At 34.0% G+C, this 18,491-nt stretch overlaps 1 protein-coding gene across 1 annotated transcript in view; it reads left to right on the top strand.

The window, feature by feature from the left end:
- The first annotated feature begins 3,094 nt into the window (after positions 1-3,094).
- LOC118191494 (leukocyte elastase inhibitor-like) overlaps positions 3,095-18,491 on the top strand; it is a 42,756-nt gene continuing 27,359 nt past the window's right edge. Inside the window, exons 1-2 of the mRNA XM_035362331.2 lie at positions 3,095-3,298; positions 16,557-17,046. Coding sequence (XP_035218222.1) covers positions 16,580-17,046 — 467 coding nt within the window. The 5' untranslated portion in view covers positions 3,095-3,298; positions 16,557-16,579. The remainder of the gene's footprint in view (positions 3,299-16,556; positions 17,047-18,491) is intronic.

Genomic DNA, 18,491 nt, shown 5'->3' on the forward strand with positions numbered 1-18,491 from the left:
ACTTGAATACACATATATGTAAATTTGTGGAAAATATATCCTTACCCAATAATTTAGAACTTTAATTTATACATTGCAATTTTAATGGTAAATTTATCACAAAAACTGCCATGTTCTTTTGGTTGTTTACATGAGGGAAAAATTTTTTAAAAATTTGCAGTAGCTTTTATGTTCTTTCATTTTTATTTCTAGTAATTTATCAGTCGAAGGATTACCGAATAAACTATATTAAGTTTTCCATAATTTATATGATTGAAGTAATACTTATTTTACTATTGCCACCTAAGTTATCCATCTATATGTATGTAGCATGGAAGAATCAATTGTTTAAAATCATATTTTCGTGCTTATTATAGCCATTTAGAACTCTATTAGCACCAGAGGTGTTACTAGTTCGAAATGCACTTTTTGTCTGAATCTCTTTTATGAAACACTTCTTTGAAATCTTCGAGTTTTTTGCAACACATGTTTTTGTGCAACACTTGGTGAAATGGAAAAGCCGACAGTTAAAATAAAGGTACCACCAGTTTTTTTTTTTTTTTTTTTTTTTTTTTTTTTTTTTTTTTTGAAGTGCTTCACTCTTAGATACTACACGGAAAGGGAGGAATACCCCATGGAGGTTTTTTGAAGGAAAACTGGCTCGTATCCACTTTACACATGGGAAAAACTACGAAAACGTCCATGCAGCCTGCCCGTTTGCCGGCACTCGAATCCCGGACCGAATTACCAGTGTTCAGCGGCTTTTACTGCTCTGCCGCAGGTTGGCCACCACCAACCTTTAGATGAAGGATTGAGATTAAGAATTTCTTAATCTTAAACCTAGCTTGCTAGAGACTTGAATGTAGTGCCCAGCATCGTGTATAACTTATGGAAACAGTTTAAAGAGAATGGAGCAATACAAATAAATACCTCAGCAAGTTCATCCAGTATCCACGAATGGTCAATGATGGTCGATATTTGTCTACTTTAGGGAGACGTCGCAGGAGTGCCACAACTTTTCAGTTCTCTTTTGAGACCTCCATGGAGCCTTGGGAAGCCAAGTTTCAGAGGTTACTGTTTACAGTAGCTGCTTGCGAGAGACTTGTTGCAAGAAGACCTGCTGGTTTTCGTTGTCATTTTCATGAACAACAATGCTTGGCCACATAATGCTAATCCCATGAATTTTTCAAAAAATGAGGATATTAATCGGATGGATTGATCAGCCTGATTTCAACTTTGGCAGGGAAATTACAACTCATCTTTCTTGTGCCAGAGCCCTCCATAACCTGAAAATAGCATTACTTGAAAGAGAGGGATCTAAAGATCCATACACATGATCATGTGTGTGTACTATGATTCTTGTATAGTATACCTTTTATTATATCAGCCTATATCTGTACCGAATTTCATTAAAAGCTGTCCTTCAGATCTGGAGAATAGACCAAATGTGAAAATTCTTTCAATTTTGAATTTCAGTATATGATATACACTGGATACGGCAACAGCTTTTGGCTGAAACCTTTTAATGTCAAATTCTCCTAAATTTATTCCCTTTTAAATGTGAAGTACATTTTTAGAAGAACTGTAATATTTAAACACTGAATTAAGACATAAAGAAAAGTGTTGCAAAGAATGAACCAAATTTAAAACATTAAATGCTAATTCAGAAGTCAAACAACAAAAATCAGCGTTATACCTACAAATGAAAAAAATTTTTTTTCATTTGCGGTTTTGCAGCTGAAGATGATGGTTCAGTAAAACCATCGAAACTAGTCCTGTAAAAATTTTGTAGGTATAACGCTGATTTTTGTTGTTTGACTTCTGAATTAGTATTTATTCGGCGTGTTATTGTGTCTTAACATTAAATGCTGTTGATAAAAAGCGGACCAGGCAAATTAAAGAAGACTATTATAAATGTATATGACATTCGCCTTTCATTTCTTTTGGTGCAATGGTTAATATATTCAGATAGCAGATGAATGATCCGTGTGTCAATTCACAACAATGACACAGTTGTTTTTTCTCGTTTCCTGCTTTGAAAACGTAATGGTCTCTACACCATCTGTAATAGTTCTATTACAACTTTTAGACTTTTAATCTGCTCTGCTTAACTAACCGAAGAGGTGGCAGTCACGGTTTGATTTTAAACGGATTTAGTTATTTTTATGGCATCATAACTGACAACTATTTTATTTGCTTTCACAAAGTAGATAGAAATTAGGTTTTTGAGATTTTATACGACGGCTTCTACAGTGGTCTGCAAGCTGAGCATGCACATACTTTCTCCAGTTATACAGTAGTAAGATGCACAATGCTTTATCGAGTTATATACTGGAATTCTTGATAGTGTTTTCTCAATATCTTAGGTCTCTTAGGTCATGGTAATTCTCTTTCAGATATGACCAAAAATATTATAAAAAATAATAATGCCGATGAGGGGGCAGTCACAGTTTGATTTTGAAACTGATTTAGTTATTTTTATCACATCACAACTGAAAACTAATTTATTTGCTTTCACAAAGTAGATAGTAGTTAGGTTTGAAATTTTATAGGACGGCTTCTATAGTGGTCTGCAAGATGCAGTTATACAATAGTAAGATGCACATGCTTTATCCGGTTATATACTGGATTTCTTAATAGTAGCTTCTCAATATAACACTTCGTCCATGGTAATCCTCTTTCAGATATGGCCAAAAATATTATAAAAAATAATAATGCCAAATAGGGTGGCGGACTTAATTAAACTATCATTTGACAAAGGCAGAAATGTCTGAGTTTCTGGCAGTTTTAGAATGAAGTTTCGCCATATATGCGAATAGGAGAATTCAATTCTCGATAAAGACAACATGAAAACGAGCGTCATCGTTTTCTGCGAACATGTCCACCTAGTGATGCGTTTAAGATTCGAAAAAAGGGCGAAGAAGGAGCAGAGTGGGAACGGATGAGTGATTATGTAGTGGTGCTGTGGGTCTTGAAAAGGTCGAGAAGGCTTCGCAGCACCTTGGCCGAGCGTAAATGGAGCGCCAAATAACACCATTCCGACAGATGCTCAAACAATTAAAATGCACTCAAACGCGGAAGAATTGCGCGGCGTCTTCTTCGTGACGGACAATACACCCGGGTGGAGTCGGTGCAAGGGATTGGAACGTCAGAGGAGTTCCTTGCCCCTCTACAACATCCGCCATTCCGCAGTGTCACATTTTACTCTCCTAGAGTTACTTAAGTGTCACCAGTGAGATAGATCACGCGAAAGAGTACTTTGCAGGGTGTTCTTCGGATTTTAAGAAATCATCATAACCCCAAAAAGGATTTGCTCGAGGTAAGTCTTAAGTTCCTTATCCAGTGGGGGACGGGAGCGCCGTGAATGTGGAGTATTGCAGAGACTTTCAAACCATTGAAGTCGTGTTAGATTTATAAATGGCAGAAGAATAACAGCAAATTTTATCATCAAGACTCAATTTTAATGAACTTTCTGCTTTGCTTATAAGATACATACTGTTGACAATTTTCCGTTCTGATATGCCCAGCAACGAATCTTCATATTTACCCGGAATGTGAGTATTTTAACCCGAAAGATGTGCTGTGTGAGTAGTATTTTGCAATGAGAAGAATGAGACGGTTGGATAACCATGCAGAAAATGTGCTGTAGATCACAACTGGCCTCGGGAGTGGCATGAAAGTTCATCCGTCTTTTTCCTAATTAGCAAGCAATTAATGCTATAAAGACAAAACATAGATTTATCGTATTGTAACATGATCACGTTCTTTTTTCATTAAAAAATAGTTTATTGCATACCAATAATAAATTACATTTACCTAGAGTTCTCCCGACAGTTCTTTATTCAAGTATCAAAATATCATGGGCAATATGAAATCTCCGGATCATTGTTAACTTAGACTGCGTTTAAAAGAATGCAAGCTAATCTAGTTATAAGGGCTATAATTCTATCTGTTACAAAGACTGGCAACTTTCATTACAGATGAAATATATTTTTAATTAATAAGCGTATACGTGTTTTTAATACATAACTATTTTAAAAGAGGATTCAGTTAGTATCTTCGATTAAATTAAAGATACAAAAGAAAGAAATATATTTATTTCAAAACGTGTTTTGAAATGTAATGAGATATTACAAAATTCGACTGAAATGAGAGCGGGTGTAACATGGAAACATGCAGCAGCCTAAAGCGCACAGTAGTATATTTTCTCGCAGTAACTCCGACTATTAACATAAATACGCATGTACGATTCGGATCAAAATTTCACTATTTATGCTGTATTTTGCTAGGAAGTGTGATATTTATTGTTGTGTTACCTAAAAAAATTATACGTAGAGCTCATAAACATGCATATTACTGCATATACTCATCTATTGCAAAATGGAGTGTTTTCTCATTGCTGTATGTAGGCTAAAATCTCAGAATTCCTTATTTTTGCAACTCAGGAGGCAATGAGAATTTGAATATTTATGGATTATTTCAATAAAGGGTGATATGCTTTATCTCCAAGCGATTCGAATACGTCTGAAAAATTAGATTATTAAATGAAATTATTATACACGAGCACTTTAGTTCTCAATTTTATTTTATGCAGTTGCTAAAAACGTGCACAGATTGTTTATTAAAGAGAAGAAGGTTCGCTATACATATTCGATTACATAGATATTAATATCACTTTAATGAAAGCTAATTCTTAGGATAACGTTTAAATAGAAATTGCTAATTTCTTAAGTTTCAGAGCCACATAGATTTATAAAAATAAAAGCTCTACATTTTCCTCTCTTTCTTTTTTCTTATTTTTTGTTTTAATCTTTGTGAATTTTAGAAACTATTTGGCTTTTGGCTTCCCAGGTACAGGTAGGAGGAAATGGGATACCAGAATTTCGTCATTCGTCGTACAGGTATAGCCCCACCACATTAATTGTGAATCTCCAGTTTTGATGTAGAACACACCGAAGGGCGGATCCGAGAGTCTGCCTCTTCTTTCCCTACCAACAGACCACTCGAAACCTCCTTAAGATTTTACGTACTCCCATGCTGCTTACAAATATTCATGCCTTATACGCTTACAAATATTCATGCCTTCTCCGAGATTCGAATCCGGGTCCAACGATACGAAAGATCGTACCGCTCAGAACACATTTTAAATTTCTCAGCCATTTCTAATTTTTATTCCACGTTCGGCTTAATACGCTCAGAGAAGCTTATACGTTTTTGACTCTAGAATGGTCAAAAACGTGGTAGTCAAAGATATCGTATATAGCGTTTATGATATGCAAAAGCATTCCAGTTATTGGGAATTCCAATTTTCCAAAGTTCTAGTTATTCAGATCGTTTACTTTTCGCTGTAGACAAAGGGTTCTTTTGTTTTTATTTATTTATTTATTTTTATTGATTTGAATAACATAAAAATGTAATATGTAGTACGGGACATACTTTATAAAGAAGCTACAGTATTATATTAAAACCTTCTTAATATAGCCATTCACAGTTTCAAACAATTTTGGCCTTCTGTGGACTTGGTCACTTTGGAAAATTGATGTTGAATATCAATGCTTTTACTGCTCCACGAAATACTGTTTACTTTTAGAGATGGCCGTCTAGTACAATATTTCAAAAATATTTTAACGTAATGACTCACGTTCATGTAATGACATTTCATCGCGATCCATAGGCATATAGCTTCAATTTATTGCGGCCTATGCGCATGATGCTGATTTAAGAAAACATTTTTTTACAAGAAAATGAGGTACATTTCTATTAACGGGATACCACTTAACGCCAAACATAAATGTTCGAGTGAAGCAACCCTAACGATTCATGAAAACGATAATTATTTTATAGCTAAATGATTATAATATATATAATGTTTAATTTGCGAAATGCGATGGCTGTGCGCGACGCAGAATTTGTACAATTCTCTGATTTTTTTTTTTTTTTTTTTTTTTTTTTTTTTTTTTTTTTTTAAGCAAAAGCAGATCTCTGTGCATATGGGAAGAACAACAGTTTCCCTTTTTCCATGTGCATAGAGTAAACAAATCTGTTTACTCTTTGAAACATCAGAGAATTGTTCAAATTCGGCATTGCGTCCAACTTCAGCATAGCGCATATGAAATATTATATACATTATTATTATACAGCTTTTCATGACGCGATATAAACAGGCTACTAAATTTAAAGCTTAGGAGAACATCTGAAACCCCGTTGTTAGAAAAGTATAGATAATGCACTAATGATGTAATAAAAAATAAACATACGTAACTATTAACAAATAATTTATAACTGTAAATTAATTCGTATTTAAAAGCAAATACACCATAATTATACAATAAAATAAAAAGCACTTCAAAACTTTTCGCGACCCTCACAAAGTTTTTCTCCCGGTCCATATCGAGAACTACCGAAGAAAGGGCTGTAATCGTCATGAGAATATAATTAGATAAATATTCACAGTGGCCTATAGTGTGCGATAAACACAGAGAAACATCTGTTAGCAACTCTGAAAGTGAACGGTATTTTTTAGAACAGGGAAATACATTTGTAATGTGCAATATTTTTCTATGACTATAATCTACATTAAACCAAAATTATTATCTGAGGTTGAGAAGGGTCATCTTATGGAGGTTCACTGTATTTGGCTTATTAATGGGGAAACCTTTACGTAATATATAAAAGTATTTTTGCTTGCTTACTCCGCTACTCATTACTTACCTACACAAAGGTTCCTTTTCTAAAACAAGCTATATAAACAAAGTAACATTTATTCTCTATCTACGTAAGGAATTTTTGCGATTTACAATATGCAGTATAACTTGAATTAGTTGATATTCCAGCTTTTTTTATGTACCGCAGGCTGTTTTTTGTGTGTGAATTTTTATTTATTTATTTTTATTTCTGCCCATATGACCATAAATTGTCATTTTTTCCTTGAGTACAAAGTATGATATTTTGAATTATCGCCTGTATCATACAATTATCATTTAAATGTCCAGCTGTTCTACGCAATCATCCTGTTATTATTATACACAGTTTCAGCTATGGTCTACAATAATCGGTATTTAACCTTAGAAAAGAAAAACGTAACACAATTAATGGGATGTTTCGCTTATTGTTTGGTCACATATTTCACCCCCTTTTTTTCTAATTTAATCGTCTAAAAAATCGAGAATACAAGATCATGCGGATTGTTTAATTTCCGAAAGACGTTGTTACAGCAATGCCATAACGAATGTAAAGTAATCATGGATAAGTTACAGGCAACTTTCACAATATTAATTGAAATCTGCATTTCAGTAAGAATATATAATCATATTAACATTAAAATATCTAAATAAGATATCCCAATTTATACTTCTTTGTAACTTGAATGTTACCTGTTCTTATTGTTGTCTCTGCTACTCCTTAGCCTCAAATCATCCATAAATAATTAGAGAGGATGAATGTGAGGTGACTCAGCGAAATCGTAGACTGAATTTCAGTTCGTATTTACTTCTCTGTGATTCATACGTTCTTCTATTAGGCTGGCTGAAAATTCAACTGTTAGAAGTTAAAAGTTCTGCGTGATCTTCGAAGGTAGTTTGCGAGGGTCTGTCTTAGTAAGACGAAAACAATCACTACTTGGATAAATCTATTTTAAAATTTAGGAGAGGTCTCTATGAATGGGTTGAGGAAGAGCAAAATTACGCGAATATTTTTAAAAATTTTAGAATTTTCATTTAAAATTTATCAAGAATTCCTTTTTGCATGTATACCCCGACGAATTTTTTTTTTCTGTACCTTTTAGCACGGTATAATTCCGTCAGCTTTTGTCTTAGATAGTAGTCTTATGCTTTGCCAGATAGTAACATTCTAAAAACAGGTTATATGCGAGGCCACGAAGAAGATAAATTAAAGATTTTATATTTTGAATACTTGCAAGTCGCATATATGATAAATACCAGTAATGTGACATATTGGTTCAAATATTTTGGATAAACTCTGTTGCAGATATTTCTAAGATAAAAATTACAAGCACATAAATAAATTGAAAGCGAGTTTATCTTCTCATGGTCTCGAAAATAAAGCAAGTGAATCGACGACTGAAGTTCCGGATATTTTGGGTCTTGATAACTGAGTTTCAACTGTACAAACTGAATACTAACTTTAATCTGAATTACATTTAGCTAACTAAGTCGCTGAATAGAATAGATGAAAATATATGAGTTAAAGCAATGGTCTTGGTTTAAATCTTCAACGGAGTATGAGGCTTTCTTGATTCCTTTCATATATAATGTGAAAAGAAACAAGTTTCTTACGAAGTCTTTCACAAAAGCGTTCCACAGTTCTTGAATGCTTTATCATAATAAATTACCTAGTCAAACCTAAATTGAAATATTACAATCCGGAAGCAAACTGCGTTTTTGAATACAAGTTTCTCCAGCTGAAAAAACTACAGCCTCACTGCGGTACTTTTGTAAGCCGTATTGAAGTAAAACAAATGAGTAATTACCATCGATTTATGGCGAAAATATTTCTGAGCATTTTTAAGTAAAAAAAAATAATAGTTTTGCAAAAGTAAATTAACAATAATAAAAAAAAAAAGATTGTCTAAAAAAAGCAATAGAAAAAATTATCGTCTGGAGTTTTCTGAATACTCCGATAAGCTGCTATCAGAGTTGGTTTTACAGTTAGCAGAAACTAGCTGTTGTCTACAAGAGATAAGATTGGGGGAAGGGGCATTTTTTATTCATAGTGAAGAAAGGGAATAGATCATTTTAAAATCCTTTCAGATTTCTAATAAAAAGTTACTTAAATTTCATTTAAATACATAGTATTTAAATATTATAAATAAATATACAGTAGATCCTTTCTGAAAGATCGCATTGTGTAGATAATAGCACCCGAAAGTGACCAGTATTTCATTAAACATAAATAATGTTCAGAGCATTTAAACAGCGTGTCTAGGCGACCATTTCCGCCAGAAGACTTAAAATCTTCTGTAACCGTACATAGTCGTCTTAGTAAAGTTTTATTTGCATGTAAATAGATACAAAAGTGCACCTAAATTTCGTTTGCCTATTAGCATCAAGTATTCTTGCAATGAATCCTGATGCTGTCTCGATTCACCCGAATAATTTTTATGAACAACCCAATAATTATTACCGCTATTACACCTAATAATTTTTATGAACAGATATTGCATTAGGATTATAAAAGAAGTTGTATTACGTACTACAAGTAATACGTATGGATTAATAGCTTGTTTATATAAGGTGCGGATTAATCGCTTGTTTATATATTCACATGACGCGCATCTTAACTTTTCTAACCAAAGTTCTCATCGACCTTTAACTCAGCTCACCCAGGGAAGGGGAAATTTTGCCTTCTGAGGGGGAATTTCATAGTTTCAGGAAGGAAGAAAATGCGTCAGCAACTTATTTACCTGTTAAGCATTTAGTTATCTTTTATGAATATAAAACTGCTTTTATTCAAGTCTTGGTATTTATCAGCAGTGTCTATGCTTTTTCTTGTTTAATTTATAAAACGCATTACAAAATAATCTGAATTTAAATAAATATATATGTATTTTTCGAGTTTGGGAAAGTAAAGGGGGTGATCGTCTAAGCAATGGTGAAAGGGTTGCAAGTAGCGGTGTCTGCTGAAAACATCGCGGCAAAAGTATCGCGGACGAAAACATCGCGGAGAAAACAACGCAAGGCGAAAATATCGTGGTACAAAACATCCTGAGAAAAGAGAGAGCAAAGAGAAAACAACGCAGTTCTAAAACATGGTCGTCGAAAATATCGTGGTAAAAAAATAAAGCACCTACAAATCATCGCATGACGATAATACCGCACACATGCGTTTTTCAGGTTTTAAAAGCTGTATATGTATTTTTGCATAATGATTTGGGAGCGCAAGAAGAAAAGAGGGATATTTTACTTTTATATTTCATATTTTTGAATGAACTAATAAATTTTTACCGGAAAAAAAGCAGGAAACTTAAGCATTTAAAAATTTTAAATGAGTAGAAAATTAATGCAACTTACAGCCCTTAGTAGAATTTTAAATTTACACAGTTAATTTACAAAGGTCGTTAATAAATTAATCTTTTTTTATAAAGTTTTACTCATAATTTTTTATGAAAAACACAGCCTAAAACTGTTTAGAAAAAGGAAGATAAATAACTGTAGGGGGTTACCTCTATAAAAATTGCTTAGTTAATTATCAAAATTACTTTCTTTCACGTTTGTTTATGTGATATTGTTTTGCTGAAAATCATTTCTTGTTTTGATTCCGTTTATTCTTAAAGTATCGTTAACATTTCTTGCGCTTTCAAATCTTTACGTGAATATGCATTTAAAACTTTTGAAACCTGAAAAACCAATGTGTGCGATGTTTTTGTCATGCAATGATTTGTAGATGTTTTATTTTTTACCACGATATTTTCGACGAGGATGTTTTTAAACTGCGAAGTTTTTAAACGGCTTTATTTTCGGCGACGATATTTTGTACCACGATGTTTTAGAACTGCATTGTTTTCTCTTTGCTCTCTTTTCTCCCACGATGTTTTGTTACGTCACGTTTTCGCCTTGCGTTGTTTTCTCCGCGACGTTTTCATCCGCGATGTTTTCGGCTGTACCTCATGCAGCAATAAAGGTTGAGAACCACCACTCAAACCTCCAAAGTAGATAAGACAAGTCTTCCAGCTTCATCTGTTTACACTTTAATTTAAATCTTTGAAGAAAAGAGAGGAGGAAAACTGTTGTTCTGGGTTTAAATATAAAATTGAACTAAATTACTACAGATTAAATCAACTAGAACAACTAAAGACAAAAATAGTAGACTCTGCTATGTAGAGGATGTTTTCAAAACGATTTCTGCTTTGGCCTTAATAAATTTTAGCTGGAGAATTACGTTTCTGCTCTTTTTAAATTTAAAAACCACTCTTCTGTAATTAAAAAGAGCTGATAAAATCCTGAAATTTTTATTTTTAAAGAAACGCAAAGTAGAATTATTGACAATTAAAACAGAACCTCGATTATTCGAACATTAGTTATCGGAAAACTTTGCAACCTAAACCTCTCTGTGACTAGATACGGAATAACTACGGTGAAACATCTCTTATCTACTGAAATAATGCTGTAAATGTTCATAAAAATTATCAGAGGATATAATGAAAGTTAAGTGTATTTTAAATTATACCAAATTATAGTTGTTATTAAAAAATAAGATGAAAACAAATGCTATTCATAGAAACTAAATGAAGATTTAAAGTTTCGAAAAGTGCATTTATTGCTTTAAAATATCCCTCGTTGTTCAGCAATTGCATATTGACTGAATTCGAAAGATATAATAAATATCGTATGTTTTGGAAAAAAAAAAAAAAAAAATTCCCCAATGGCGGTCACTTGCCGATGTCTACAATAAAATTTACATTTTAAGGCCAGATATGATGGTATCTTTATTACGGAGGTACCTAATAGGTGGGCCCCTTTACCTCCGATGAAGGGACAGACAATTACATTCATGCCTTCTCCGAGATTCGAACCCGGGCCCTTCGGTATCGCAGTCAGGCTTCCCTAACCACTATACGGTTTGGGTGGCGTTTTGGGGAATGTTAGCATTCTGAAACTGGATAACCACGTGAAAAATAAAGTTCTTGTATTTCGCCAAGTCGCTTGGCTAATGATTATGTAAACTAACACAAGATAACGGCACAAAAAGACGTTCTTAAGGTGAAAATTGTTGGAGATTTCAGGAAAAATATAAAAATACGATACAAGTAGGCTGAATTTTTCGAGATCTTCAGATCTCTTTTTTCCATTTGGGTGTCAGGCAGACGTTACATTTTATTAATCTAGTGTTCATATTAATCATTAATCCAGTGTTTTGCGTCATGTCATCTTCCTTTATTCTGGACTTATTTCTTTTTTTCTATCTGTTTATCTACTTTTTGGAGCTGGATGATAGTATCTATTTTGCAAATGGCTTAATCCTAATTATAGTATTTAAACAAAAAGGAAAAAAAAAAAAAGAATTTTGCATTCAAATGAAAGCCAAGTTAACAATTTTGAAACTGCTTAAAAAGGGTGAAACATCAAGTTCATTATCTGCAGTTATAAATGTGAGAAAATCCAGAATTACGGGTATTGCAATTTTCTATTACTTTTGTCAAAAAATATAATGCGATATTGAAATAAATATCACAGTATTTAAAAATAAATTTGTATTTAGTTAAATTAGTACTCATGAATAAATTATTTATTTTAAATAGTCATTTTTTCAAATATGAAACGAATATTAAAAAAAAAAAATCGAATCCTTCTTGGTCGCATCGAGATTAATCGATGCCGTATTGTGTTGTATTTTCCCGTAAAATATGGCAGGGAAAAAAAAATTCCTTTAACTCTTACAACTGCTGTTGTAAACTTTGACTATCGGTTAGTCTCCGGGCTATCTCTAGATCGGGCAGTCTATAAAGTACAGTAAATTCTATGATACGAATAAAATTAAAGATTAGAATTGAAAATTAGTCATATAAGAGTTTTTTTTTTCTATCTTGGTTACTGAAATATAGAACAAAATTATATCTAAAATAAATAGTCAATAATCACTGTTCGATAGGTGTGAATTATCTTTTATTCACAAGAATATTTTAGTAATTTTCAACTTAATTTGAAGTAAAAGGTGGTTCCTCATTTTTAACTTAATGCTGTAGCTTTTGGAAAAAGGAAAACATCAGTGACCTATACTAAGTCATTTATATGTAAAGTGGCAATAGAAAACTATTTTTAACAACAACAAAAAAAAAGTTTTAATTGCTACTTTGCAAGTTCAAAAAGAATTTTGTCTTATATATTCATTGTTAGAGAACTAAATGCTACCAATCCGCAAAAACTAAACTGGTAAAAAAAGAAGTGTGGCTTATCAATATACCCTCCTTAAATTAACTTAATTCAAATAACTTAACCTAAATTTTAATATTAAAGTATTAAAAAAAGAAACTATTACTTAAATAAAGCATGAATTCTGCACATTACTTAAGGAAGATTACTATAGTTTCTCTACAAATAATAATTTTATAAACTCAGTCTTTCAGAAATTTTTTCACGACAACATGCAGATTGTTTTAGCAAATCCTCACAAAATTCTTTTATTTTTTCTATTGTCTTTTGCTTTTATAACTTTTGAAATGAGCTATATCTTCTGTTGATTTAGTAAAATCTTGATATTTATTAATTAACAGAAGACAAATTCTGTAAGTCAAACGTAGCAATGTCCCCCACGACGTTATGAGGCTTACATTCATAACTCCCCTCCCAGTAACCTTGGATGAAATCGAACTAACAGTCAATCTAAACGTTTTTTACTCTCGCTCCCAGATATCCAAGTTAAATATGATAAGCCTATCGTCCAACAGGGTTAGCGACGCTGACTGCCGTACCGAAAGGCCCTGTTCGAATCGCGTAGATGGCATGGATATTTGTAAACCTATAGTGTCTGTGTAGCATGGGAGCACTCTAAATATGCGGCGAGCGAAGTCTACTCTGCATCAAAATTGGGGGTGGAACTGAGCAAAGTCAGACTGCCACCTGCATGGGGCCCAAAGCTCTTGCAAATGGAAGGCGCCATCTTGTCTCCTTGTAGCGATGAATTTTGTTGGCCTGATCTAATATCAGACAAACGAGATTAGTCACAACAACAACAACAATTACTGGTAACTGTTAATAGCCATATCTAGCTGAGTGATTTCAGTTTTAACCTGTATTAACTATCCTAGTTACGGTATACCTGAAAACAAATAGGTAATTAGGTGTCATTAGGTTTTTCTTATTCTTTCTTTCTCTATCATAGTAAAATATTGTATTTAATTAACTTGTCTTTTCTTCTAAGTAGATAAATTCTAATCAACCATGTTCTCATCAAATATACACTTATATTTTTATTGTTGTTTATTTTTTTATTTATCGTAAAATTAAGGGCTCTTATATTTGAATGGGCTCTTTTCTTCTAGTAAGTAGGGTATATAACCAATGAAGACGAAGTTAAGCTTGAATTAGTAGATGAGTTAGTTATTTTTTAAAGTTACGCCTATTTTCAGCCCATGCTAAGAGTTTATTTGAGTCCTAAATAAATACAGAAACGTTACCACACATACTTAAAGCTTATCCAGAGCTGACGCTGTGGATCTTAAATTCTGCTACTGAGCGCCATGGATGCAGAGAAGAAATAAAATCTGTAGGCAATGCTTTAAAGAATTTGGAAATTGCAGATGAGAACAATTACTCTTATTTAATTCTGTAAATGAACTTTGCTTTGTTAGTTCCCCATTCACATATATCCCATCGACTGGAAAAATATTATCAGTCATCGAGGCTGGTTGAACTCATATTGTATTGTTGACATAGGCAGTCACAAACAACTTGGCTCAAAAAGCATACCTATTCCTTAAGAACTGCATCAGTACTTTTTAGATTTTTAATACGCTGACTACCAATAAGTATTTGGACACCTATGCAAATGACGATATCTGCGGTCCCAAGGTACGCCACGGACTCCGCCGGTATATATCGTGTAGGAAACAGCATCGGCTTTAGTCGCATGCAAGATGCCTCGCAGTTCGGAGCTCTCTGATTTCGAGAAAGGTATAATTATCGGGTATCACAAATGTGACCGATCCTTAAGGGACATATCTAGCGATCTGAAGTACCCAATATCGACAGTGGCCTATGTGATTAAGAAGTGGAAGGTGAGGGGTGATTGTCACAATGTGCCCCGAGTCGGCAGACCAACGAAACTGGGGGATAGAGACTGACGAGTGCTGTTCAGAGAAATTCGGAAGAACCGATAGCCCTCATCCGTGAGGAGTTTCAACAGGCATCCGGGAGTATTGTTTCAATGAATACCATCCGTAAGGAAGCACATCTGCTTGGTTTCCATGGTCGTGCTGCTGCCCATAAGCCTTTGATCACAAAGTCCAACCGCGCTGCTCGGTTAATGTGGTGCAAAGCACATCGAAATTGGACCGTAGATCAGTGGAAACGGGTTCTTTGGAGTGACGAATCAAGCTGGTTCTTTGGAGCAACTAATTCTCATCTGCAAGTTCCAAATTCTTTAAAGCATTGCCTACAGATTTTATTTCTTCTCTGCATCCATGGCGCTCAGTAGCAGAATTTAAGATCCACAGCGTCAGCTCTGGATAAGCTTTAAGTATGTGTGGTAACGTTTCTGTATTTATTCAGGACTCAAATAAACTATTAGCATGGGCTGAAAATAGGCGTAACTTTACTCACCCTTTACCGTTCGGATGGCAGGGTCTGGGTTTGGGGTCTACCTGGAGAACGTCTCCTGCCAGAATGCATTGTGCCAACAGTCAAGTTCGGCGAAGGTGGAATTATGGTCTGGGGGTGTTTCTCCTGGTATGTGCTGGGACCCTTGGTCCCCATTCATGGTAAGCTCTAATCCGATGCCTACTGCACTATTTTGGATGACAATGTGCTTCCTACGTTGTGGCAGTTTTATGGGTTGGACCCCTGTTACTTTCAGGACGACAATGCCAGTTGCCATGTTTCGACGTTAACCAAGGCTTGGTATGGTGCCAGTGGAGTTCATCGAATGGACTGGCCTGCCCAGAGTCCAGACCTGAACCCTATCGAGAACCTCTGGGACGAGTTGCATCGCCGAATTCAGGGGTGCACTACCCTTGAAAAATCCGTAAAGGAACTTCTATGTCTTCTCCAAGCCGAGTGGAAGAAAATACCACTAGCTGTCATACAAAGACTTGTGGAAAGTATGCCCTAGAGGGTCCACGCTGTAAATACCTCTCGTGGAGGCTCTACCAACTATTGATTTTGAATAAAGTTAGTTTTCCTTTTTCTATCACAGGTGTCCAAATACTTATTGGTAGTCAGTGTATATTTGAAGCAACAGCAGCAGATGTACGCAAGTTAGTAGCAGAGATTCGAAACAGAGAGAGACTTTCTATAAGAAGAAAATTTGGTGCTATTTGGTATCTATAAATTTAAATGCTGCTTCATATGCTTTTTTTAATTAGCCGGTCTATTCGTCTATCCATTTTCCCATAGGCCTGTTAATTAGAAGTCTTAATTGTGCTATACTCTTTCACTTTATAGTTCTCTTTCTGTTATTTGTTTCCGAACAAATTACACACATTTAAATTGCAATAAAATGTTTCATAAATTAGGTCGTGGTACTGATAGGTTTGAGAAGTATTACTTTATCTATCTCTTATTTTAAAGTTTGATATATTTTAATAATGATCATATACATTTTAATAACGGTCATATAGTTTAATAATAATTCTTTCTTTAATAATGCATTATTTCCTTTTAAAAAGTAAAATGAATATGATTTTCTATTTGTTTATTTTTCGGCAAAGGTCGTTTGATAAATTTCGGAAGTTTTATTTTCTCACTTCATTTTAATATATATCATTTCTACGCATGTAAGTAGAAATATTCTTATTATCAAAAATTTTTATTCGAATTTACGGAATCATTTCTTCAGATGAATTTCAAAATGCCTTAGTACTAAATAGTTAATCATATCTCCCCATTCCTTCTTTTATTTCACAGGTTTGTTAAAAACCGGATTCAGGATGAATGTTTTATTGTACGCGGCGTTACTCACGTCGCACATATCAGCTATATGGTGTTCGCCTGGTTCTGGTTCCCAGACTGTGACTTTCAGCATGCGAAAACTAGCCTTCTCCACAAATCAATTCGGAATGGATATGTACCGAGCGCTCAACATCACCGATGAGAATGTAGCCTTTTGCCCTTTCTGCATCGGGTCCTCCCTAGCCATGATCCTGTTGGGAGCCGAAGGCAACACGGCCATGGCTCTGAGGCAAGCTCTCTACCTCTGGGGACTTCACCCGCAAGAAATCCATAAGGCCTACCACGATCTGATTGCCCACCTGGGTTTGAATCTTACGCCTTTGGAAGAGATGGGAGTTGACATGCGTAGGTCCTATGTTGATGACAATACTTTGAAACTTATCAATAATATATATATTCAAAGGCATTTCTCAGTGCATTATCCTTTTCAGTTCCTTCTTAACAGGTAAGTTCGTTTTTTAAATAGATTAAATGTGCAATTGGTAAACTGACGAATTCTTGTTAAACCAGTAATTATTTTCCCCCGATTTTTAGGCAACTCTTCAAAATTTAGTTCTAATCAAGGATTAAAATGATTGTTTGAAATCAGGAAAAGGCATGAATTACTGTTTTCAAATTTTATAGAAGAAATATGAAAACTTTTATTAACTCAAATTCTTTTTACTTTCATTGCATGGCAGGTTTTTAACTCATCGTGAAAAGAAGAGTCGGGCTATCTCTTAATATATAATGTGCTATCTTTGTAGTCCGAGGAAATGGTAACTAATGACTTTCCTGATCTCAAGATGAATTTATTTAAGAATTTTTAATATCAAAGGTTCTCTTCATTTGATACTCTTTGTATACCATTTTGTAATTTTTTTCACTGATAAAATTTATAATGAAACTTCCGTCTGCTCATAAAAGATAACATTCTACCATTAAAAAGAATTTCTTTTTGATCGCTCTGTTTTTCTTTTCTTTTATAACAAAATTGCTCATATACACCGAATATGTTTGTTGGCTTGGAAGGTGCATCTAACGCATTCCAAGAATAATAAAATTCGTGTTTCACTTCGTAAGGTATCTAAACCTGGTATGAAATCTGGGGGAAGGGGATATATAGTGTCTCTAGTTAGTGGCATAGTTGAAAATTAATAAAGAAAAGTCGTATTTATTGTTAAACATACAGAAATTATTATAGCTACAAAACTGCAGTTTGAGCTTCAATTTTGAAACGTTTTACTATCTAAGAAGGAATACTGATCCACAGCTTATTGTTTTATTTGATTAGAATAATATTTTGTTTTGTTTATGTTTTTAACGCGTAATTCACTCTTATGCAGCTTAGGAAGGATCACATTTTGCTCATGTGGCAAAACATTCCAGCTTTTTGATGGTCGTAAAACTGGCATGCTGCTCTAGCTCCTTCTATTGTAAGCATTAAGAGTGAGGAATACATTAATGGCAAAATTATATTGAATTTATAAAGTTTCAGCCTGGAAATTTAACAAACGATTAAGGATCTTGACAAAATAATTAAAGAAATGTAAGAGGCATTAAAAAATATTTTTTCAGCCCGTATTTTCTAGCTACATATTCATGAAATACAGAATCCTTCTTACACGGCAAATGAATTTTAACATTTACGTGCTTAATGCTAACACTCTAAATAGTTAACCGAAGGATTATAAGGTATTGTCTCTCTCTCCTTTCCGTATGTCTTCGTGGTGTGTGATTGGAAGCATTCTTGACGCGTATTTGAGAGGTCCAGCGTTCGAGTTAAACAGCGATTGCACAGTTTTCACGTCTTCTGCTTAATAAATAAATAAATAAAATCCTAATGAGTCTACAAGTTTATTTCTTGTCTCTTGGTCCAGCGGCCGAGTGGTAAAGTCGCTGAACACTGGT

This window comes from Stegodyphus dumicola, chromosome 7 (genome assembly GCF_044657685.1).
Source record: "Stegodyphus dumicola isolate Sdum_Otavi_A_Nest chromosome 7, ASM4465768v1".
Taxonomy (NCBI): Eukaryota; Metazoa; Arthropoda; class Arachnida; order Araneae; family Eresidae; genus Stegodyphus; species Stegodyphus dumicola.